The sequence below is a fragment of the Macrobrachium nipponense genome, chromosome 7, assembly GCF_015104395.2.
Source record: "Macrobrachium nipponense isolate FS-2020 chromosome 7, ASM1510439v2, whole genome shotgun sequence".
Taxonomy (NCBI): domain Eukaryota; kingdom Metazoa; phylum Arthropoda; class Malacostraca; order Decapoda; family Palaemonidae; genus Macrobrachium; species Macrobrachium nipponense.
The window spans coordinates 103,177,626-103,204,125 of NC_061109.1; the positions used below are offsets into that span (position 1 = coordinate 103,177,626).

The 26,500-nt window shown below is 38.9% G+C and overlaps 1 protein-coding gene across 9 annotated transcripts in view; it reads right to left on the minus strand.

Annotated features, from left to right (window-relative positions):
• Nucleotides 1–26,500, minus strand: part of LOC135217307 (tyrosine-protein phosphatase non-receptor type 11-like) — a 233,173-nt gene that overhangs the window by 48,991 nt on the left and 157,682 nt on the right. For all 9 annotated transcript variants that reach the window (XM_064253083.1, XM_064253084.1, XM_064253079.1 and 6 more), the window contains one exon: nt 26,008–26,154. In XM_064253083.1, coding sequence (XP_064109153.1) covers nt 26,008–26,154 — 147 coding nt within the window. The remainder of the gene's footprint in view (nt 1–26,007; nt 26,155–26,500) is intronic.

Below are 26,500 nucleotides of genomic sequence, written 5' to 3' on the forward strand. Positions count from 1 at the left end.
GTATAGACTCCCAATGAAATTTCAAAATTAGATAAATGACAGTCGAAAAAATTTTAGAAGAAGGAGTCATTAGGAAATCAAATAGCCCTTACAATTTTCCCTTAATCGTCGTGCCTAAAAAAGATTGGACTTGGCGTATCTGAGTAGATTTCCGTCGCTTAAACGAGGAAATGATTCCCGATCGTTTTCCAGTGCTATGTACCGACGATATCTTATCTTTGTTAGGTCAGAACAAATTCTTCACCAGCTTGGACTTACTTAAAGGCTTTCACCAAATACCCTTAGCTAGTGAGAGTACCCCAAACACCACCTTCAGCACAGCCAGGGGACATTATGAATTTTTATATATGCCTGTCGGTTTACGTTGCGCCCCAATTACATTCACCAGAATGATTAATATAGTGTTTGGAGACTTGTTAGGGAATACCCTTCATGCCTATATGGATGATCTTGTAATCTTTTCTAATACCTTAGAAGAACTATTGCATAAACTGGAGTTAGTGCTACAGAGACTAAGGCAACACAATCTGAGAATAAAAATATCAAAGTGTGAGTTTTTTATAACAGAACTCATCTATTTAGGTTTTATGGTGTCTAGGCAAGGTCTTAAGGTAGTCCATGATAAGGTGTCAGCTATCTGTAACTTTCCGGTACCTACTAACGTAAAGGGGATACAACAATTTCTAGGGTGTTCAGGTTACTATCGTAGGTTTATACCCAACTATTCAATCATAGCAGCTCCTTTAACAGATCTTACGAAGAAGGGCGTAGATTTTATATGGTCTGAAAAGCATCAACAGGCGTTCGATACCTTGAAAGAGGAATTATGCAGTTCACCTATCTTGAAATTCCCTGATTTTAATAAGGAATTTTTTATTGCAACAGACGCCTCAGACCAAGGGGTAGGAGGGGTACTACTCCAGCAATATGATAAAAGTTCTTTCCTATAGCTTTTTATTCATGCAAACTGAAGCCCTCTGAAAGTAAATATGCAGTAATAGACAAGGAAGGGCTAGGTATCGTTAACTCACTAGTACATTTTAAGTTCATAATCTACAGCTATCCTGTTAAGGTCCTTACTGACCATAGGCCCCTTACCGAGTTTTTCAAAGGCTTTAATCACAGTCCCAAAAGAACTCGGTGGCATATGATCATTCAGGACTTTGGAGCCAAGATAGGATACCTACCTGGGAAAGAGAATATCATAGCTAATGCATTATCCCGCAATCCTGTGCCATACTGTAAGGAACCATTAGCTGGACTAGAAGATATAGAAACATCTGTGCCTACTGTTAAAACCGTATCTGAACAAGAAATTCACTAACCCAAGCGATCGTGCACATTGAAGACCCGCGTTGAAGCACTGAACTGGTACAAACTGAACAAAGAAAAGATCAGCAGTTAAGCAAAATAATAGATGCTTTGAACGGAAATCCTAAAGCAAAAGAATATTTAAAGTATGTGCAGCAGAATTATGTAATCAAATGTAATATTCTGTGTAGGTCCATGACGAGGAAAACCCGAAGCACAACGCACATGACTAACGACCAGGTAGTAGTACCAATCTCGCTTATACCAATTGTCCTAAACTGGTTGCATACTAATCCCTTACACGGTCATCCAGGGTTCTCTATTATGTCACAGAAAGCCAAATCACTATTTTACTGGTCTACAATGCTTACAGATATAAAAAAGCACATAACTAATTGTCACATTTGTCATGAAAACAAGGGACACACTAAGACACCTGTCAGTTTAGGGGCCTATCCCGTGCCAAATCAACCCTTTGAAAGAGTATACACTCAGATTTATTAACAGGGTTTACGAGTTTTACGAGTCTGACAGAGGAAATAAACACCTCTTAGTGTTAATAGTTGCCTTGACACGTTATACAGAATTAACAGCACTAAAAACAAAAACCGCTATCAATTGAATGCGCTAGGAAATTCTATGAGTGCTACATCTGTAAACATGGAATTCCACACATGATAATCTCTTACTCGGGTGGAGAATTCAATAATCATTTCCTCAACTTGTTGTAAAAATTCCTTTGCATTAAGAAAATCAATACCATGATTTATCACCCAGAGTCAAACGGATTGGTAGCGAGAGTAAATAGGAAAGTGTTAAATGCCTACGAGTTACACTCGGGGGTATGGATCCTAACTGGGATATAACGGTTCCAAGTACTCTTAATCATTCATAACATGTATCCATAAAAATGACACTGCATGAGGCCTTATACGGTACACCCGCTAGAACACCTTTCCACATACTCAAGCCAACCACTAATTTATCAAATCCCCTAAGGGGGAATCACGATAAAATCGCTAAACAAACAAAACCATATGCAGTAGGTGATCAAATCTATATCCAAATATATGAGCGCAAAGGTTTGAACTATATGCTAACGCCTAAGTTTGAAGGCCCGTTCAGTATATTCTAGAAATATTAACGGCAAATAGGCTAAAAGTTCAAAATATATCAAAACCTACTGACATACGGATTATTCCATTGGCCCATGTTCGTAGTCAATGAAAAAAAGTGAAGAAAGAAAGGCTAGGAGTGAAAATATGTATACCTATATGAAACTTACTGGGTAAATAGTATATATAAAATTTGTATGAACATTTTTTTATTAGTTTTGAATAAGAAATATCTAATTTAACATGAGTAATTACATATATTTTACTATTAGCAGGTTTCCAACATGAAACTTATATTGTTCAGATTTGTACTGCTTTTTAAGACAATTCTTCTCGTGTGGGCGGAGAGTTAAAATAAAAAATATCCAATTTACACATGGCTTTATCATTGAAAGAACTGAGGATGTATTTATTACAGTGAGTAATGTAATTCTTGAAGTTGACTTGCGAGCGATTTTCTTGCCAGAAGATGATGTCATTGGATCAATTGCACAAGCGTCATTTTCCTTTCAACCCAGAGAATCCACTTGCACAGACTTTGTCTGTAGGTGAAATGTTGTCTTATGATTTGCAAAACAAGACAGCTGAAGCAGAATGCTTAGCTCGTGAACTTCTTATGTGGACCGTATGTCACAATAACGTAGAAAGACGTAATCCACTCTTATTTGCTGTGCTCAATATTTTTGGGTCCGTTGCAAGTTTAGATTTGGGAATTGCAATCGTCTTAAAATTAATGAACAAAATAAGAGAATAGAATTTCTACAACATCAAAATGAATTAATTTTCTCTGAACTTCACAGACAATTAGTCAATAAATCAGCTAATGACATTGGTGAATGAGCATTCTAGTAATATAAATCAGATCATGGATATGCAATATTTAATTGCAACATTAGCATATTACAATTCAAAAGTAGATCATATCCATGGGAAAATTTCACATTTTATTGAAAACTCCAAAGATTAACCCTTAAACGCCGAAGCGGTATTTTAAAAATCGTCTCCCGTATACCGGCGGCATTCACGAGTGAGCGCAGAAGCGGATACAATGTTTTTTTTTTTTTAAATCACAACACGATTAGTTTTCAAGATTAAGAGTTAATTTTTGGCTCCTTTTTTTTTTGTCATTGCCTGAAGTTTAGTATGCAACCATCAGATAGGAAAAAAATATAATTATGATATATAAATATTGGGATATATGACAGCACAAAAAAAAATTTCATATATAATTGTATACAAATCGTGCTGTGAGCAAAACGCTTAAAGCTAACGAGTTAATTTTTTTTCGTTGTATTGTACACTAAATTGTGACCATTTTGGTATATAAAACATTGTAAAACAATCAAGGCAACACAGAGAAAATGTTATCACAAAATGATGCATGAATTTGTAACGCGCAGACGTAAAAAGAGCTGTTTTCAAAAATTCACCATAAATCAAAATATTGTGCTAGAGACTTCCCGTTTGTTGCAAAATGAAGGTAATTGATTTAATATTACTAGACTGTAAGTGTTGTAGCTTACAATTGCAGTTTTCGACCATTTCGGTCAAGTTAAAGTTGACTGAAGGACAAATTTGTTCTATTTATTGTTATTTATATGAAAATACTTCAAAACTGATAAAAGCTACAACCATATGTTGTTTTTTGTTGTATTTTACATGAACATGTGCAAATTTTCATATATAAAACTTTATGTAACGGCTAATTTAAAATGGTGCAAACATTACGACAATCGAACAAAAAAATTTATGATTTTTTCGGAAGAGTTACCGCGTGAACATAAGGAAAAAGTTTATTTCATAAATTCACCATAAATCAAAATATTGTGCTAGAGACTTCCAATTTGTTGCAAAATAAAGGTAAATGATTGAATATTACTAGAATGTAATAGTTTTAGCTTACAATAGCGTTTTTCGACCATTTCGGTCGAGTCAAAGTTGACCGAAGGTTGAAATTTTGGCACTTATCATTATTTATATGAAAATATTTCAAAACTGATAAAAGTTACAACCAACCATGGGTTGTTTTAGTTGTATTCTACATGAAATTGCACACATTTTCATATATAAAACTTTATGTAATGGCTAATTTAAAATGGTGCAAACATTACGAAAATTGGACGAAAAAATTTATGATTTTTTCAGAAGAGTTACCGCACAGACGTAAGGAAAATGTTTTTTTTTTCATAAATTCACCATAAATCGAAATATTGTGCTAGAAACTTCCAATTTGTTGCAAAATAAATGTAAATAATTGAATATTACTAGAATGTAAGAGTTTTAGCTTACAATTGCGTTTTTTTTACAATTTTGGCAGAGTCAAAGTTGACCGAAGGTTGATATTTTGGCACTTATCGTTATTTATATGTAAATATTTCAAAACTGATAAAATCTACAACCATGGGTTGTTTTTAGTTGTATTTTACATGAAATTGCGCACATTTCCATATATAATACTTTATGTAACGGCTAATTTAAAATGGTGCAAACATTACAACAATCGGACAAAAAAATTTCTAATTTTTTCGGAAGAGTTACCGCACAGACGTAAGGAAAAAGTTTTTTTTCATAAATTCACCATAAATCGAAATATTGTGCTAGAGACTCCCAATTTGTTGCAAAATGAAGGTAAATTATTGAATATTACTAGAATATAAGAGTTTTAGCTTACAATTGCATTTTTCGACCATTTCAGTAGAGTCAATGTTGACCGAAGGTTGAAATTTTGGCACATCGTTATTTATATGAAAATATTTCAAAACTGATAAAAGCTACAACCATGAGAGGTTTTTTGTTGTATTCTACATGAAATTGCACACATTTTCATATATAATACTCCATGTAACGGCTAATATAAAATGGTGCAAAAATTATGTCAAAGTGACGAAATAATTTCTGAGATGTGTCGCTGATACTTTTTTGTGCGAGAAGAAAGAAATTCGCGCTTGTGGGCCTGGGAAACGATTGTAAACAAAACAACGCCTTGATCCATGAGCTCCCAGCATCCCCCAAGGCGCATGATTCAAAAGTTTTTGCTTAGTAGGCCTATAACTATTTTTCCATGAATTTTTAAAAAAACTTTTTTTATCAACGTACCATACGTCCAATCAGCACCCAACAGACAATTTATATAGACGTTTAACACGTCCAATCTGCGTTAAAGGGTTAAGTAGAAGCAATTACACTAGCTACAAAGGGAGTTCTTTCGCCGCATCTCTTGCCTATTAAAGATTTAACATTAACCCTAGAGAATGCGTGTGAGAAACTTGGCTATGCACCTTTGTTAGAGGCACACAAGATCAAATTTTATTACAGCTTAATTTCAGTAAATGTAGAGAATTACAGAATCATGATTAATATTCCCTTCGATTCTTCTGATGCCCGGAAATCTTACAAAATAACTTTGTTTCCCACTTACATGTCTAATAGCTCACTACCAGCAATATCGAATTTTTCTGGCTACGTATTAATTTCCCCTAATAAGGAACTTTTTACGGTTGTCAGAGACCTTGATCGGTTCACTCATTGTTCTAATGCCATGGGTAATAAGTTTGTACAGCTGACTCTTTTGAATTTCACAATATATCAGTGAATTCATGTGAGTTAGGTCTAGTCCTTAACGGCTCTCTTCCTCACACGCTTGAACGTTGTCTGAATTTACTTTACCCTTTAGACAAGAATAAGTTCGCTTATAGGCTGAATATCGGAACCTGGCTACGCTTCGCAGTCAAAGAGTTTAACGTCGCATGCCCAGACGGATCGTTTACAACTTCACGACTGTTCATCGCTGCGGACAGCTGCAGTGGAGCAACGCCCACCTACAACATACGGGGAATAAGCACCATCAAAAGAGAGCGGGCTTATTTCGCTAACTTTTCCTGGACCAACACCCGTATCCCAGCATTACCTTTGCCTTTTAATGAGAAGGTGGCCGAGCAGCTGTCGAAATTGACTATAATGGACCATACTTCCTACACTTACTATTCTAGGGAGGACATTCGTTTCTACTGTTTACTAGCGGCGACACTCGCGCTGTTGGTGATTTTAATCGTCGCGAACGTATTTGTATGGCGTAGGATGAGGAAAACAAGTATGGCTGATCAACAGAACGTCGGACCCCGCCCAGACAATTTTCCAGTGGCCCTTAAGACATTTGATTTTAGAGCCATTTGAAATTAGCCGTTTCATTTGACTCAAGGAGGTTGTTTGGAACTGTGAATTGTATGAAATGCTGTTTGAGACGCTAGCTAAATATGTAGTAGAAATCTCCTTGGCAATGTATTCCATATGAAAAGAATGGGTATCTTAATTGTAATCTACCTTAACCATTTTATCTATGAGCGTACATAATTAAACGATATTAAAGTTAAACAATGAATCATTATTTTTGTGCATCTATGCACTGGGAATCTATATAAAGTGCACCTAGATTAATCACCTTTATTAATCATTTATTGAATAAACAAATCAGGTAGCCTATAATCAATCTGTTACCTTGTATCTTATCACATTTTGGTACCATTAATTTCAATTACTATATGATTTTTATCACGTAATCTTTATGTCATGCAATTATCAGAAATACGTTAGTATTTTCTGTAGTATATGTATCCTCATGACTGGCAGTATAAAACTATATCATTATATATCACATGATCATTATTATTTACTATTACATTGGACGAGTTCTCCGGATTCGCGGACTCACTGATTTGCGGATTTCTCTCTGGACCATATCTACCCATTATTTGCAGGGGAGTCACCTATTCACTGGATTTTCCGGCAAAAATCATCACTAATTGGTGTATTTTGATGTTACTTTCATGACTAAATGAATTTTTATGGTACAAAAATGATTTACTAATTTTCAAATAATAATAATGATTAATACTGTATGAGTAAGATTAATAAGATTAAATGATACACATAATAAAAATAATTTTCTCTCTCTCTCCTACAGAGATGTATGGTTTTTTTGTATGATAAATAATTGATTTACTATTTTCAAATATTAATATTAATGTATACAGCAATAATATCAATTCATTAAAGAAAATATTAAAGTGAATTAGTAAGTTTTTAGTTTATAAATTTGAAAAATTATGTAAGAATGAAGGAAATCCCAGTCTTCTTTCTCTCTCTCTCCTTTTGCCACACAGGATATGTATGTCATAGTGGTAACTCCCTCCCTCCCTCTGTTTCGCTGGAAGCGATATAAGTATTTAATGAGAGAACAGAGAGATAAACACACACTCTCTCTCTCTTTACTGAGATGAAAGAATTTTTATGGTACTAATATGTAAAATGTTTATTGATATTTTCTGATAATAATAATAATAATAATAATAATAATAATAATAATAAAACTGTAATTACAAAATTCGTATGTTGTAGTATTTTAAAGAGATAAAAATGACCTTTCCATTTCACTTACATAAGGATAACTCCTCTCTCTTACTATGATAAGAGAATTTTTATGGTAGATGCATGTTTATTATTATTATTATTATTATTATTATTATTATTAATAATAATAATAATAATAATAAATTGGCAATGGCTACAGAGGGGAGAGCTAAAGAAGGAAACTGAAGGAATGATAACAGCGGCACAAGATCAGGCCCTAAGAACCAGATATGTTCAAAGTACGATAGACGGAAATAACATCTCTCCCATATGTAGGAAGTGCAATACGAAAAGTGAAACCATAAACCACATAGCAAGTGAATGCCCGGCACTTGCACAGAACCAGTACAAAAAGAGGCATGATTCAGTAGCAAAAGCCCTCCACTGGAGCCTGTGCAAGAAACATCAGCTACCTTGCAGTAATAAGTGGTACGAGCACCAACCTGAAGGAGTGATAGAAAACGATCAGGCAAAGATCCTCTGGGACTATGGTATCAGAACGGATAGGGTGATACGTGCAAACAGACCAGACGTGACGTTGATTGACAAGGTCAAGAAGAAAGTATCACTCATTGATGTCGCAATACCATGGGACACCAGAGTTGAAGAGAAAGAGAGGGAAAAATTGGATAAGTATCAAGATCTGAAAATAGAAATAAGAAGGATATGGGATATGCCAGTGGAAATCGTACCCATAATCATAGGAGCACTAGGCACGATCCCAAGATCCCTGAAAAGGAATCTAGAAAAACTAGAGGCTGAAGTAGCTCCAGGACTCATGCAGAAGAGTGTGATCCTAGAAACGGCACACATAGTAAGAAGAGTGATGGACTCCTAAGGAGGCAGGATGCAACCCGGAACCCCACACTATAAATACCACCACAACAAAATAATAATAATAAGAGCATCAAGGAAATAAATACCCTAATCCAGACTGTAAGGATTGTATCTGGGGACATTAGGATGGAGTTTGGAATAGAAAAATGCGCCTTAGTCAACATACAAAAGGGCAAAGTAACAAGAACTGAAGGGATAAATCTACCAGATGGGAGCAACATCAAACACAGATGAGACTGGACACAAATACCTGGGAATTATGGAAGGAGGGGATATAAAACACCAAGAGATGAAGGACACGATCAGGAAAGAATACATGCAGAGACTCAAGGCGATACTCAAGTCAAAACTCAACGCCGGAAATATGATAAAAGCCATAAACACATGGGCAGTGCCAGTAATCAGATACAGCGCAGGAATAGTGGAATGGACGAAGGCAGAACTCCGCACCATAGATCAGAAAACCAGGAAACATATGACAATACACAAAGCACTACACCCAAGAGCAAATACGGACAGACTATACATAACATGAAAGGAAGGAGGGAGAGGACTACTAAGTATAGAGGACTGCGTCAACATCGAGAACAGAGCACTGGGGCAATATCTGAAAACCAGTGAAGATGAGTGGCTAAAGAGTGCATGGGAAGAAGGACTAATAAAAGTAGACGAAGACCCAGAAATATACAGAGACAGGAGAATGACAAACAGAACAGAGGATTGGCACAACAAACCAATGCACGGACAATACATGAGACAGACTAAAGAACTAGCCAGCGATGACACATGGCAAAGTGCAATACGAAAAATGAAACCATAAACCACATAGCAAGCGAATGTCCGGCACTTGCACAGAACCAGTACAAAAAGAGGCATGATTCAGTGGCAAAAGCCCTCCACTGGAGCCTGTGCAAGAAACATCAGCTACCTTGCAGTAATAAGTGGTGCGAGCACCAACCTGAAGGAGTGATAGAAAACGATCAGGCAAAGATCCTCTGGGACTATGGTATCAGAACAGATAGGGTGATACGTGCAAATAGACCAGACAAAATCAAGAAGAAAGTATCACTCATTGATGTCGCAATACCATGGGACACCAGAGTTGAAGAGAAAGATAGGGAAAAAATGGATAAGTATCAAGATCTGAAAATAGAAATAAGAAGGATATGGGATATGCCAGTGGAAATTGTACCCATAATCATAGGAACACTAGGCACGATCCCAAGATCCCTGAAAAGGAATCTAGAAAAACTAGAGGCTGAAGTAGCTCCAGAACTCATGCATTAATGTGTGATCCTAGAAACGGCGCACATAGTAAGAAAAGTGATGGACTCCTAAGGAGGCAGGATGTAATCCAGAACCCCACACTATAAATACCACCCAGTCGATTGGAGGACTGTGATAGAGAAAAAAATAAATAAATAAAAAAAAATAACTAATTTCAAATGAAAATTCTTCCCTTTGTCTTTTTCTGTATCAATTTCCTTACCTTCTCGTAACTCCAGTGACACTTGGAGGTGGGAAGCTGTCAAACATGTCAAGTAACAGTGCCATACAATGGTCAACAAATTTATTGGTTTGTATGCAATATCTCTCTCTCTCTCTCTCTCTCTCTCTCTCTCTCTCTCTCTCTCTCTCTCTCTCTCTCTCTCTCTCTCTCTCTGTGAGGAAATCCTTTTTATGGAACATGTATGTAATAAGTTTATTCTTAATATTTTCCAATAATAATACTATATGTATGATAATAATACTATAAATGTAATTACAAAATTCATATGTGAGTATTTTAAATACAATGATCTTTCCATTTCACTCTTTTAAATACTGTAAGGACAACTCTCTCTCTCTCTCTCTCTCTCTCTCTCTCTCTCTCTCTCTCTCTCTCTCTCTCTCTCTCTCTCTCTCTCTCTCTCTCTCGACTGCAAGTGTTATAAGTATGTATTATGTACTTATATACCTTTAAGGGTACTAATGTTTAGGATTACTTTGAAATTATATTGATACAGTCTCTAAGATTAATACATTAATATGATAATACAGGCGGTCCCCGGGTTACGACGGGGGTTCCGTTCTTGAGACGTCGTAAGTCGACAATAGTCGTAAGCCGGACCATCGTCAAAAATCCTAAGAAAACCTTACTTTTAATGCTTTGGGTGCATTGAAAACTATGTAAACTGCATTCTTATTGCATTTTTCATCAAAAAACCTTTAAATATTGATTATTTTGTATTTTTGGTGTCATATTTCATCTGCCATATATAATTGAAAAGCGTTGTAACCTCGGAACGTTGTAAGCCAAGACCGTCGTAACCCAGGGACTGCCTGTAATTTAAGGTAAATTTGATGTAGGATGTTAAATAAGGTTTACATTTGGTGTTTCTATTTCTTCCTTTTATCTCTCTCTCTCTCAACAGAAGAATTGATATACAGACAAACATAATTGTTCAGTCCTCTCTTTCTCCCTTCTCTGGAATAGATATATGTATTTATGGGAGGGGAAATAAGTGTTGCCTATAGAAGTTCCTTTCAATCTATTGATATCGTAAGGAGTTATTCTCTCTCTCTCTCTCTCTCTCTCTCTCTCTCTCTCTCTCTCTCTCTCTCGACTCTCTCTCTCTCTCTCTCTCTCTCTCGCTCTCTCTCTTCTCTCTCTCTCTCTCTCTCTCTCTCTCTCTCTCTCTCTGTGTTATTGGCTGTTTATATATTTCTTATGGTAAAATGTTTAAGATGACTTTGAAATTATATTAATAATACAGATTCAATGGTATATTTGATGTAGGATGATACTTCAAGTATACATTTGGCATCTGAACTTTAAAGATAGGCAAATATGGGCATTTTTAGAGGGGAGTTCTAACTATTCATGGGTTTGCGTTATTTGCGGGGGTCCCTGGTACACATCCCCCGCGAATACGGGGGGAACACTATATATCATATGAATATGTCTTATCTTATCTGTGGATCTGTATTTGTGTATTTCATGTATTTTTCTTTACATATAACCAGTTGTGTAAGTGATTACATAATAAAAATATGGAATGTTATTCCATATATATATAAAAGACTAAAACTAAAGAGGTCAACCAGATTACTTGCAGGAATGTGATCAGACCAGAGACGATAAAGATGACAGATACATACAAGTAGGCTAAGTTGACATGCCGTCACCTGTAGTCATTCATTTGTTTATAAACTTTAGTCCAAGCTTCCTGCTTGAGACAAACACCGTGACCTATAGCTCAAGCGGCCTACGTGATTAGTAACTATGTCATTTGTATGTATGTTCATATGTTCAAGCTACTGTCTGCTTCCTTTATGACTTGTAACCGAGATGGTAGTGGGAACAGAATAGAATTAGCCATCATCACTGGCAGAAGCGATCAAGCCATCGTCATTAGAAGACTGTACAATTCTATCTGATTTTCATCATGTAATCTCAGAGAATATAAGTATTTTTTTATACTTCGTGTTTTCTACTAGAACCTCACATCATTGCCGAATAATCATGAGTTTAACACATCGTCGTCATAACCAAAGAAGATAATACCGACTTCGTAAGTGATCTACAAACCCCAAGACACTCCAATGAGTATGGAAGTGCATAACCAACCGACTTAGCGTAAGATTATCGCAAGTCTAACATTACCTCATAGGGCGCCTTATTATACAAGGCAACAGCCCTAATATTGGTGGCAGATTACTAAAAGAACTCTACAACGTCTTCCGAGTATTAAAACAAAAAATACCCAATTTATACTAAAGCCGTATTTATTACAGCAAGTAACGTAACTCTTAGCTGGCGGAGAGCAATCTCCTGCCAAGTGACGACGTCATCAGTTCTGAAGGTGCATGACGCGTTGCCGGATCAGCATTGTTCCTTTTAACCTCAATAAAACGCTTGCAAAGCAGGTTGCTGGAGAGAGGAATGCTTAGCCCAAACTTATCATGGGCAAGGCAGACGTTAGGTACAAGTGTCTATCCGTATGCGCAATGCAACTTTAGTTAAGGACTGGCAATCATTTTTAAATTAATAAACGAAATAAGCAAATAGAATTTCTATAACATCAAAATGAATTAATTTTTTCTGAACCTCATAGACAATTAGAGTCAATAATTCAGCTTATGACATTGGTAAACGGACATTTAGAAGTATCAAGTTATGGATACGAAATATTTACTTGCAACATTAGTCTATTACAATTCAAGTAAATCACATTCATGGAAAAATATCAAATTTTCTTGAAAAAACCCAAAGTTTATATAGAAATTAGTTACATAGTGGGTTCTTTCGTCGCATCCCCTGCCTATTAATAAAGTTTTAACCTCAGAGGATGCGCGCGATAAAATTGAATATGAAACTTTTGTTAGGGGCACATAGGATCAGATTTTATCACAACTTAATTTCAGTAAGCATAGAGAAATACAGAATCATGATTAATATTCTCTTTGACTCTTATGTTGCTTGGCAATCTTACAAATAGCTCCGTTTTCCACTTCTTTGTCTAGTAACTTACTACCAGTAATATCGAATTTTCTTTGGGATTCGCATTGATATCTGTTTATTTTTTATAATTATGGATATTTTTACAGTCATCATAGACCTGGATAGGTTCACTCATTGTTAATGCCATGGATAAAAAAGTTTGTACAGCTGACTCTTTTGAATTCCATAAAATATCAGCGAATTCATGTGGGTAAAGTCTGGTTCTGAATGGCTTTCTCCCGCCCATATTTGATGTTGTCTGAATTTAAATTGCCCTTGTGACAAGTATAATTTCACTTGCAGGCTGATCAATGGAACCTGGTTACGGTATCCTGCAGTACGAGAGTTTCACATCGCAACTTCAAAAAATCGTTCGTCGCTGCGGACGACTGCAGTCAAGTAACAACCGCCTACAATGTGAAAGGAATAAGCAGCATCATAAGTGAACAAGCTTATTTCATGGACTTCTTCGACCTACACCCGTATCCCGTCGTTAATCTCGTTTTAATGCGGAATGCTCCGGCGGCTGTCGGAAATCGACTACAAAAGGGACATACTTCCGACAATTACGACCAGAAGGATATTCAACTCTACATTGCTGGCAAAGGACTCGTGCCGGGGATGATTTTATTCATCGCGAACGTATTCGTGTGGCTTAGGATGCAGAGAACAAGTATGAGGCCGAAATAGAACGTTGGACCCCGCCAGGCAATTTTCCCCTTGTTTTAACCATTTGGAATTGGCCATTTCATTTGGCTATAGGTGGTTGTCTGGAACTGTGTAATGGACGAAAAGTTGTTCGAACGCTAGTTAAATGTGCAGTAGTATAACCTCGGTCATGTATCCTATATATAAAAGTATCATGTATCCTATATATAAATGATCATAAATAACAGAGTCGAAATATATCTTTGCGTGTACGCACTAGGAATCTATTATATAAATGATCATAAATAACAGAATCGAAATATATCTTTGCGTGTACGCACTAGGAATCTATTTAAAGTGCACCTAGATTAATCATAATTATATGAATCCATATACATATGTATAAATAAATACATCAGGTAGCCTATAATCAATCTGTTACCTTTTATCTTACCAATAACTACAGATATATAACAGTTAGCATAAATATCAACGAATCAATCAGCATAAACATTAATAATTTGTATCAATTCACATATGAATTTTTATCAGTTAAAATATGATTTTTATCCTGTTAATCTTTATTTTATGCGATTATCAGAGTACATTAGTATTTTCTGTAGCATATGTATCTTAAAGAGATGAAGTGAAAAACTGTATCAGTATATATCACGTGATCACTATTATTTACGAATATCATTATAAGCATATTATGTTTTATATCTTATTACTTGAATCTGTATTTGTGTACACCATGAATTTTTTTTTTACTTTAAGTATTTTCTATATATCTATATATATTCACATAGTGTCTCTATCACACTCCTATAAGTCAAATGGAAGTCAAGCTTGAGTAATATTCAGTGGTTGGTTTTGTAGCTGACCGAGCTTTTATGTATGTGATTACATAATAAAAATATGGAATGTTATTCCATATATATATAAAAGACTAAAACTAAAGAGGTCAACCAGATTACTTGCAGGAATGTGATCAGAACAGAGACGATAAAGATGACAGATACATACAAGTAGGCTAAGTTGACATGCCGTCACCTGTAGTCATTCATTTGTTTATAAACTTTAGTCCAAGCTTCCTGCTTGAGACAAACACCGTGACCTATAGCTCAAGCGGCCTACGTGATTAGTAACTATGTCATTTGTATGTATGTTCATATGTCGAGCTACTGTCTGCTTCCTTTATGACTTGTAACCGAGATGGTAGTGGGAACAGAATAGAATTAGCCATCATCATTGGCAGAAGCGATCAAGCCATCGTCATTAGAAGACTGTACAATCCTATCTGATTTTCATCATGTAATCTCAGAGAATATAAGTATTTTTTTATACTTCGTGTTTTCTACTAGAACCTCACATCATTGCCGAATCATCATGAGTTTAACACATCGTCGTCATAACCAAAGAAGATAATACCGACTTCGTAAGTGATCTACAAACCCCAAGACACTCCAATGAATATGGAAGTGCATAACCAACCGACTTCGCGTAAGATTATCGCAAGTCTAACATAACCAACCGACTTCGCGTAAGATTATCGCAAGTCTAACATTCCCTCATAGGGCGCCTTATTATACAAGGCAACAGCCCTAATAGTTGTATATCATTTTCTTAAACACTTTGATGGAAGATATATGTTTATCACATCTTTGCATCTATATTTAAAAAAAAAATCACTGTTACAAGTCAAGTGCAAGTCAAACTTTCTGCATAACTATAATCTAATGTTTGATTTTATATAGTGGACCGAGCATTATGTAATGATTACATATAAATATGAATGTATTGTGACATTCTATGTGTTGCAACATGTTGTTGAGTTAATGTGATGACTCCTGTGTTCCAGTAGGATCTTGCAGTATTTGAAAACAAGAGTTAGTGAATAGCTAACATTGCCTTGACATTGCTCTGATGACGCTTTGTATAACATCTTAGGTTGTATACACCTGGATCATCAGTTTAAAAAGGTAACGCCAACCAATGCCCCAGTGACAAAATACATGTTGTCGTTCTCATGACAGTCTGTGCCTACGTCACAGTCCTAGATCCGTATACTCGTGTGTTTGTGTAACATTGAACAGTGTATTGCTCGCCTATGTTCTCGTAACAGAATTGTATATCAGACTTCTATCACACCTCTCCGCTAGAAGAGCTATCCAAATCTTCCTGTAGATATCATTGTGATGTAAGCTTGTTAAAAATAACTTGTTATTTAACTATGAGTTTTACCGTCTTCAAACCTACATACCAGAAGTAACGATTGATGGGGACTTAAAAGAAATATCATCACAGTCATGATACTTTGACGAAAATGTGATGTATACCAACCGACACTTGCGGATATCATCGCAGGTCAAAACTAACCAATGGAGCGCCTTGTAAGTCAAACAATTGCAAGGCAATTCCCTTATACATCAAGCTACAGTGCTGTAAGCGCCATTAACTTGATGCCTATTCTTGCTGTTAGCGTCGTCAACTTCGCTGAAGAAACCCCATATGACCAAATTGCCACAAGTCGGTGGCGTCATCAAGTCGAGGATGCATATTTTCATATTATTTTCATGACTAAATACAGCAATGTACCTACATATACATTTTAAGATAAAATAATAATTTAGAGTATACTATTTTTCAAATAATATTGAGTTTAATAAAATTAAATAAAAAAAATATTTCTCTCTCTCTCTCTCTTTTTCCCTTCCTTTCTCAGTTTCTCTTTCTCTCTCTCTCTCTTTTACTGAGATGAGAGAATTATTATGCACATGTAATATATATGTATGTTTGTTTGTTTTGTATGATAAATAAATGATCTACTAATTTTCAAATATTAATATTAACCCTTAAGGGATGGGCTAAATATACCTCTGGAACATTTCCCCCATTTTTCGCAGAAAATTTGCCTATTCGTGGTATTTTTCTATGAGAAATATCCACAAATTCCTGTTTTTTTTTTATCAATTTCATCATAAAATGCACTTTTTGTGATAAAACCATTAAAAAAACAGGTATAAAAATTTTAGTGGGTTTTTCTTGAGTTTTAACTAAGAAAATAGGAGGTTTTAAGCAGTTTTATAGGGGTTCTAACTATTCACGGGGGGTCTGGTACCCATCCTCCGCAAATACGGGGGACCACTGTACTTGAAATATTTGACAGCTCTGGACACTGAGCTTCTGGTGGAATTAAAAGAACGACGAGGGAAAGAACTTTTTATATGCATCACTTTGTAATTACAGTTTTATAATTATTATTACCATTATTATTATTATTATTATTATTATTATTATTATTATTATTATTATTATTAATATTGGAAAATAATAATAAACATATACATGTACTATGAAAATTCTCCTATCTCAGCATGAGAGAAAGAGACAGTGAAGAGTTGCTCTTACTTAAAAGTGAAATGAAAAGGTTATTTCTTAAAATACTATCACATACAAATAAGTTATTGTTAGTATACAATAAGGTTTTGTACATACTTACCTGGCAGATATATACTTAGCTTACGTCTCTGACGTCACGACAGAATTCAAAACTCGTGGCATACGCGACAGATAGGTCAGGTGATCTACCTTACCCGCCGCTGGGTGGCGGATGTATGAACCAATCTCCCTTTCCAGCCAGATTTTCTCTTCCACCTGTCTCCTGAGGGGAGGCTGGGCGGGCCATCAATCATATATATCTGCCAGGTAATTATGTACAAAACCTTATTGTATACTAACAATAACATTTTTGTACATGAACTTTCCTGTCAGATATATACTTAGCTGAATGACACCCTTGGTGGAGGGAAAGAGACAGCAATATTAACATGGAAAAAGGGGGAAACAACACCTGTTGTAGGATGTAAAATACAACCTTGGTTCTTACCTGTTTAGGCAGAAGACTTCATAGTTACTGTCTATTAGTCTGCGTTGCCTGAAGAGCTTCAGCGAGAGCGTGACCTACAGCTGATAGACTCTTTGGGTCTATCAAAGGGATTTGGTATCCGCTTACTTGATAGAATCCAAGCAGGATCTTGTCAAAGGGGATTCGCCCTCTTATATGACAGAACCTAACCACTATCATTGCAAGGAGCTCAAACATAAACTGATCACCTAACCAATCTAATCATTGTTAGACATACGACATGAAAGAGATGCCTACCCGCATGCTCTTTCAAACAACCAAAAAACTTACAAAACTAAACAAGGGGGAAAAATACACTACAAAGGATATGTCTCAGCTCCCTGCCCCAGCACCGAATCCGCCGATATGTATGGGCCTAACGCAAAGCACTTTTCATACGTGATTTTGACATCTCTCATATAGTGGTTCGCGAAGACTGAGTTGCAACGCCAGAATGTTGCTTTCATAATATTACTCAGGGACATGTTATTATTGAAAGTTAATGAAGTGGCAATAGCTCTTACCTCATGAGCTTTGACCTTCAGAAGCTTGAATTGATTTTCATCACATGTCACATGTGCTTCTTTCACCAGGCTTCTGATGAAGAAAGAAAGCGCATTCTTAGATAAAGCCCTCCTTGGATCTCTTACAGAGCACCAAAGGTTGACATCATTGCCCTTAAGTTTCTTCTTCCTCTGAAGATAAAACTTTAGACTTCTTACTGAGCAAAGTGACCTCTCTGCTTCCTCCCCTACTAAGGCAGATAAACCTTGGATTTCAAAACTCCTAGGCCAAGGATTTGAGGGGTTCTCGTTCTTGGCCAAGAACGAAGGCAGGAAGGCACAGATCGCTGCATCTCCTTTGAACCCCACTCTCCCTTCTATTGCATGGAGCTCACTAATCCTTTTGGCGGAAGCCAATGCCATGAGAAAAAGTGTCTTTCTCGTGAGGTCTCTAAAAGAGGCAGACTGAGGCGGTTCGAACTTAGGGGACCTAAGGAAACGCAGCACTACATCCAGATTCCAACTCGGAATCTCTGACGAAACCTTCTTGGATGTTTCAAAAGATCTTATTAGATCATGAAGGTCTTTGTTTTCTGAAATATTTAGGTCTCTGTGCCTAAACACTGCAGCCAGCATGCTACGATATCCTCTAATGGTTGATACTGCCAGTCCACTTTTTTCCCTAAGGAAAAGTAAGAAGTCTGCTATATGGGTCGTAGAGGTACTGGAAGAGGAAAGGTGATGGTTCCTACACCACCGCCGAAAGACGTCCCACTTCGATTGGTAGACTCTAAGGGTAGAGGGCCTTTTTGCTGCTGCGATAGCCGTTGCAGCTCTTGCAGAAAACCCTCTCGCTCTGACCAAACTTTTGACAGTCTGAAGCCAGTCAGATCGAGAGCGGGGAGGTTTCTGTGATACCTGTCAAAGTGGGGTTGTCCGAGCAGATCGATCCTCTGTGGCAGGGATCTCGGAATGTCTACTAACCATTCCAGTACCTCTGTGAACCAGACTTGTGCGGGCCAGAAAGGGGCTATCAACGTCATCCTTGCTGCCTCCGATTCTGCAAACTTCTTGAGAGTTTCTCCCAGTATCTTGAAGGGAGGAAAAGCATACGTGTCTAGGCCCTTCCAATCTAGGAGAAAGGCATCTATTGACACTGCCCTCGGGTCTGATATAGGAGAGCAGTAGTTGTCTATCCTCGCATTCTTGGCTGTGGCGAAGAGGTCTATGTGAGGCCTGCCCCATAGTCTCCACAGGTCCTGGCAAACATCCTCGTGAAGAGTCCACTCCGCCAACAGGACTTGATCTTTCCTGCTCAGGAGGTCTGCTCTGACGTTCTTTTCTCCCTGTACGAATCTGGTAAGGAGACATATCTTCCTTTCCTCTGCCCACAGCAGAAGGTCTTTTGCTGTCTCGTACAGGGAGAAGGAGTGAGTTCCCCCCTGCTTCCTGATGTATGCCAGGGCCGTGGTGTTGTCCGAGTTTATCTGAACTGTCGAAGCTAGGACATAGGGCTCGAATGCTTTCAAAGCTAGCCAAACAGCCATCAGCTCTTTCTTGTTGATGTGCCAGGTCACCTGTTCCTCCTTCCAGGTGCCTGACACTTCTCTTGAGCCGAGCGTCGCTCCCCAACCTGTTTCCGACGCGTCGGAAAACAACACTTGGTTGGGGTTCGGTATGTGAAGGGACATCCCTTCTGCAAACCTGAGAGGGTTCGCCCACCAAGAGAGGTCCTTCTTGATTTCTCTTGAAATCTTGAAGGAGAACTCTAGGTTTTGAGAAAGACAACGCCAGTTCCGATGTAGAAAGAACTGGAGAGGTCTGAGATGCAACCTTCCTAGAGAAAGGAATTGCTCCAACGAGGAGAGTCCCCCCAGCAAACTCATCCACTCCCTCGCTGTGCATACATCTTTCTCTAGAAAGGCTGTGACTTTCTCTGAACATCGGGCTATCCTTTCTGGAGATGGAAAAGCCCGAAAATCCAGAGAAACCATCCGAATCCCCAGATAGATACGATCTTGACTGGGGATTAACTGAGACTTTTGGAAGTTCACCAAAAGTCCCAGAGAACTCGCCATGAAAAGGGTCTTTTGTAGGTCCTCCAAACATCTTTTCTGTGACTTGGCTCTGATAAGCCAGTCGTCCAAGTAAAGGGACACCCTCACTCCCTCCAAATGTAGCCATCTTGCTACATTTTTCATTAGTCCTGTGAAAACCTGAGGGGCTGTTGAAAGGCTGAAGCACAAGGCCCTGAATTGGAATATCCTTCCTCCCATCATGAACCTGAGGTATTTCCTTGAAGAAGGATGGATCGGCACATGGAAGTAAGTGTCCTGAAGATCTAGGGACACCATCCAATCCCCTGGACGAAGAGCTGCCAACACTGAGGATGTCGTTTCCATGGCGAACTTCCTCTTTTCTACAAAGAAATTCAGGGCACTTACATCCAGAACCGGTCTCCATCCTCCTGAGGCTTTTGGAACTAGGAAAAGGCGGTTGTAAAAGCCCGCTGAGCATGGGTCGCTCACTAGCTCTATCGCCTCTTTCTCTAGCATTTGTTCTACTGCCATAGTGAGAGCTTGGCTCATGATGGGATCCCTGTACTTGGCCACCAACTCCCTCGGAGTCGTCGTCAAAGGTGGTCTTGCTGAGAAGGGAATCAGATATCCTTTTCGGATAATCGAGAGGGACCAGTTGTCCGCTCCTCTCTGTGCCCAGACTTCTGCGAATCTTAGTAGCCTGGCACCTACTGATGTCTGGAGGACTTCTTTCCTACTTTTTCGCTCTGGTAGAGCGAGAGAAGGATCTTCCTCTCTTGAAGGATCTATTACCTCTTGAGGTAGAGGCTCTAGAAGGAGGGCCCCCTCGATAGGGCTCCTAGTCTTAGTCTGGAAGGTCGTTCTAGGTTTCCGGGCAGACTGAGCGAGCATATCTTGTGTGGCCTTCGCGGAGATAGCTCCAGAGATGTCCTGGATTATCTTCTTAGGAAAGAGAAGAGGCGAAAGCTGCGAATAAAGTAGAGAGGCTCTCTGAGCATGAGAGACTGACTTGGTCAAAAAAGAGCAGAAGACCGATCTTTTCTTAATAACCCCTGCCCCAAACAGGGAGGCATACTTCGCTAGATCCAACTCTCACTGCCTTGCTCCAATGGCAAGTAAGTACACTGTTGAGATCCTCGGGCGAAAGGGAATCCGGGTTCTGAGTCCTTCTAGCTAAAACCCCTAAAGACCAGTCAAGGAAGTTGAAGACTTCCAAGACTCTGAACATTCCCTTCAACAGGTGGTCGAGTTCGTTCATCGCCCAGGTAGTCTTAGCAGACAAGAGGGCTGAGCGTCGGGAGGAATCCACCAGTGAAGAGAAGTCCGCGTCTGCAGATGATGGAAGACCCAGGCCTAGGGGTTCTCCAGACTCGTACCAGAAACCAAGTTTCCCCGTAAGCTTGGAAGGAGGGAAAGAAAAAACAGTCTTCCCTTTCTCCTCCTTAGAAAGAAGCCAATCACCAAAACCTCTCAAAGCCTTTTTTATTGAGATGGTTGGTTTCATTCTCACACAGGAGGAAACCTTCGTCTTCTTAGATGTCGAGAATAAGGAGAGAGGAGAAGGAGGAGCGACCGGAGTAAGCGCGTCTCCAAACTCCTGAAGAAGGTCTGTCAGGATCTTGTAAGACGAGACCGAAGAATCCTTTACCAAGTCCCTCTTAATGAAAGGTTCTATTTCATCTACCGAAGAACCTTCGGCTTCTTTACGAGAGCAGGCGGACTTCTCTAAAGAAGTGCGCCTATCCTGTGAGGAGAGTCTGGCAACCGTCTGGCGCCTATCAGGAGAAGCCAAAGCTTCGGGAGAGCTCTTATCGAAGGCGTCCTTCCTACTCCGATGAGGGAGTCCTCTGTGTTCTAGTAGTCTGTCCCGAGAAACACGGGAGTCCAAAGGGGAGCGCCTGCTAGGAGAGGAGAGCCTACTATGCTCAAGGCGCCTACCAGACTCCATGTGCCTGTCAAGAGGAGAGCGGCTGCCTGGCGAACTGCGCTTAAAATGAGAGGAGCGCCTGCTAGGCTCTTGGCGCCTACCAACAGGAGAGCGAATCCCTGGAGAAGAGTGCCTACTAGGTGACAGGCGTCTACCAGGATCCAAATACTTAGATTGAGAAGCGTGGGTCTCTGTAAAAGCTTGTCTACCAGCAGAGAAGCTTCTTTCAGGCTCTTTACGCCTGACATGAACAGAGCGGCTAACAGGCGAATAGCGCCTATCAGGAGAGTAGCGCCTATCTTCAACACAGCGCTTGACAGCAGGAGAGCGGCTACTTGGGGAGTAGCGCCTACCAGGCTTTAGGCGTCTGACAAAAGGAGAGATCCTGTCTCTAGAAGTGTCCATGCAGGGGGAGGCTCTCTTATCCGGAGATTGGAGGTTCTTCGGAAAGGAGCGAGAAGTAGAAGCCGTGCGCCTATCCTTAGACGAGCGCCTACTAGGAGCTTGATCCCGTTCCACGGGAGAAATGATGTCGCCAGGAGATAGCTTCCTGGGCGATTGGCGCCTGGAAGACGACTGGCGTCTGCCAAGGGAAGAGCACCTCATTCTATCCGCTGGTACAGGAGAGAGAGCAGATTCCGACTGAGAAGGCAACCCAGGAGAAGGTAGCCTACTTGCAGCCCCGCAAGAATCCGAGCCGGAGATCTTGCAAACTCTCCACAGGGGACGAGGTTCGAAGCCTACTCCGAGGCGAGTACTCCTGATCCCTCCTGGGTTTCTTGATGTCCACTTCAGGCTCCTCCGGAAAACACTCCGGGCTGGAAGGAAGGGCGCAAGGAGCCTTCCAGGCTCTCTTCAACGGTCGAGAGGAATCCGAGGCGCTCCATCCTCTTCTAGGAGAAGGCGAAGAAGAAGAAGAGAAGCATTGTCGCAAAACCTCCTTCTTGGCGCGAATTAAGGCAGCCTGGGAACGAGCATCAGGATCTACCGAGGGGACACCTGACCGGTGGGGGTTCTCCCTAACCTTCCTGCGGCTGTTGACTTTCTTCCTCCACTGGGACTGGGAGTCTGGAAGAGGTCTAGGCCTGGAAGCATTAAGGAGCCGATCAGACGCACCCTCCACTGCACTGGGGGCACTGCACAAATCACTTGCACTATCACTTATCTTACCTTGCAACGAACGAATTTTCTTCTCCATGCTAAGGATCGTGGCTCTCATGGTCGCCACTTCCGAAGGCGTATCTTTGGGTTCGATGCAGGGAGCAGGAGCTGAAACGGGAGAAGGATCTAGTGCTACGACAGGATTATCTACTTCTACCTCGCTAATACGAGACTTACTAGAACTTCTAGACGAAGCTTTTCTCACCCTGTCTTTCTCCAACTTCCTTAAGTAGGAAGAAAGAGACTTCCATTCACTCTCATCCAACTTCTCACATTCATTACAAGGGTTAATAAAGGAACATTCATTACCCCTACACTTCAAGCATACTGTGTGAGGATCTACCGTTGCTTTCGGTAGCCTCACCTTGCATTCATCCATAGAACACACCCTAAACATAGCAGATTTTTTAACCTCTACATCAGACATCTTGAAATCAAAGAAAAATCCAAACCAATATCCAAAAACAATCCACAAGTGCGTATGCCAAGCCAACAAGATCAGGTACTTCACCGAAAGTCAGTCCAAAGATATCCAAGGCAACGAGAAACGAATTAAACTATCAGGAGGTAAACGACCACAGGTGTAGTCGAAACCGGCAACAGAGAAAATCTGGCTGGAAAGGGAGATTGGTTCATACATCCGCCACCCAGCGGCGGGTAAGGTAGATCACCTGACCTACCTGTCGCATGTGCCGCGAGTTTTGAATTCTGTCGTGACGTCAGAGACGTAAGCTAAGTATATATCTGCCAGGAAAGTTCATGTACAAAATTTGTAATTACAGTTACATTATCCTTATTATTAATAACAATATTTGAAAATATTAATAAACTTAGTATGTACATACATACAGGCAGTCCCCGGGTTACGACGGGGGTTCCGTTCTTGAGACGCGTCGTAAGCCGAAAATCGTCGTAAGCCGGAACGACGCTTGGAAATATGTCTTAAACTAATAAAAAGTTATAAAAACCTTACTTGTAATCCTTTGGTTACACTACATGTTGTTTCCTGTAGTTTTATGTACAACCTGGAGTTATTTTCATAAAAGAATGCTGGTTCTTGAAGGTAAAAACTATTGTAATCCTCTGGTGACACAACATTCTTGAAGTTTTATGTACAACCTGGAGTGATTTTGCCAAATCTTGAGGGCTACAAGAACAGCTGATTACTATTTATGTATCATATAGACTAAATAAAGTAAACGTATATTTAAATAGGCTTATATATTAGTATCAACAAAACATTTCCTGCCATGAGTCAGAGGCCGTTTAATGAAACGAACACTTCTCTGTCCTATCTGTTCAGAAAATAAACGTTACGTCAATCCCCGGGACCATTGTTGCCAAGGCGTCTCTCTCTCTCTCTCTCTCTCTCTCTGATCAAATTACTACTGGATAATGTCTCTCTTTGGATATTTCAATTTTGCCAAATCTTGAGGGCTACAAGAACAGTTGATTACTATTCACGTATCATATAGACTAATTAAAGTAAACGTATCTGTAAATAGGCTTATATTATTTGTATCAACAAAACATTTACTGGCATGAGTCAGAGGCCGTTTAACGAAACGAACACTTCTCTGTCCTTAACTCCCGAGCGTCAGAAGACGCCTCTCTCTCTCTCTCTCTCTCTCTCTCTCTCTCTCCTCTGATCAAATTACTGGATAATGTCTCTCTTTGGATACTTGGAATTTGCGTTGTAATCTAACCAGAAACTTCGTTTTGTTATTATTACTGGAAACAAGCAATGATTTTTTCATTATTTGCGCTTTTGGACTGTTATATGTAAACTTTGCGCACCGCAAGCTAGTATGTATTCATTCGCTCGGAAACTAGTTCCGCATATGAGGCGTCACTAAAAAACATCGAAAAATACGACATAAAAAGTGTTGAAAATCATCATAACCTCAAAATTTTTGTTGTAATCTAACCAGAAACTGATTTTTATTAATATACTGTGCTAAACTATAAAGGATTTTTATCATAGTATGCGTTTTTTAAAAGCGTCGTTAACTCAGAGCGTCGGAAGCGTCAGCGTCGTAACCTCGGAACAAGCGTCGTAACCCAGGACGGATTTTTCCATTGAATATTTAAGAAAAAGCGTCGTAACCTCGGAACGTCGTAAGCCGGAACCGTCGTAACCCGGGGACCGCCTGTATATCATAAAAATTCTCTCATCTCAGTGAGAGAGAGAGAGAGAGAGAGAGAGAGAGAGAGAGAGAGAGAGAAAAATTATTATTTTCATTATTTAATGTTATTTAATTTACACATAAAAGCTTGAAAACTTATAAATTATATAAAAAATTAGACAAAGACTTTTGCAGGGTTTCTCCAGATTTTGAAAATGTTGTGTTTGCGTGTCTGATAATTAGTTTCCAATGAAAAAATTACCCTATTGTGAACTGGCACAAATCAAATCGCGTAAGATTGAAGTATTACTGTAATATCATTTCAAAGATAAATAAAGTAACAGGATAAATTTAAGGCATATTTCTTGTAGGATGATACTTTATGTATACATTTGGTATTTGAACTTTCATGACTGGGGGTGGTTAACTATTTGCAGATTTTAACTATATCCCAGGGGGTGGTATGCATCCCCCGTGAATACAAGGAGCGGACTGTAATAGATAAGACTGCTCTTTACAATAAACTTACATGTAAGACCCTTACCTTGCCTCTTTCAACTTCCTTGGTGGTCATAACAATGACACTAGTATTCTCCTGCCATACCATCCACCAGAAATCTGCTATAGTTGATGGCAGGCATCCTTGGGTTGCAATGTATGTCTTACCCTCAATCCCTACATCTTCTTCACTCTGAAAACATAATGTTACAAGTATTAGCTTCAGTTTAGCATAAACTACTTCACAAGAGTGTACAAAAATTAAGATGAGCAGCAGTTGAAACAAGAGGTGACAAAATAAAACAATTTATAACCATTATTTCAAAACAAATATGGGTTTGTCTATTAAATTTTGATAAGTTCCTTAACTGCAATTAAAAAACTTTCATATGAACTTATAATCAACCAAAAATCATAATCAGGAAACTTGGACACCTAATTATGAATCCATAGACACTGTCTAGTAATCTGCAGCATAGCATATGCACCTTACAGATCCTAAGGTTTACTGCAAGTAAGAGCCTATCTTTTTATCTAAT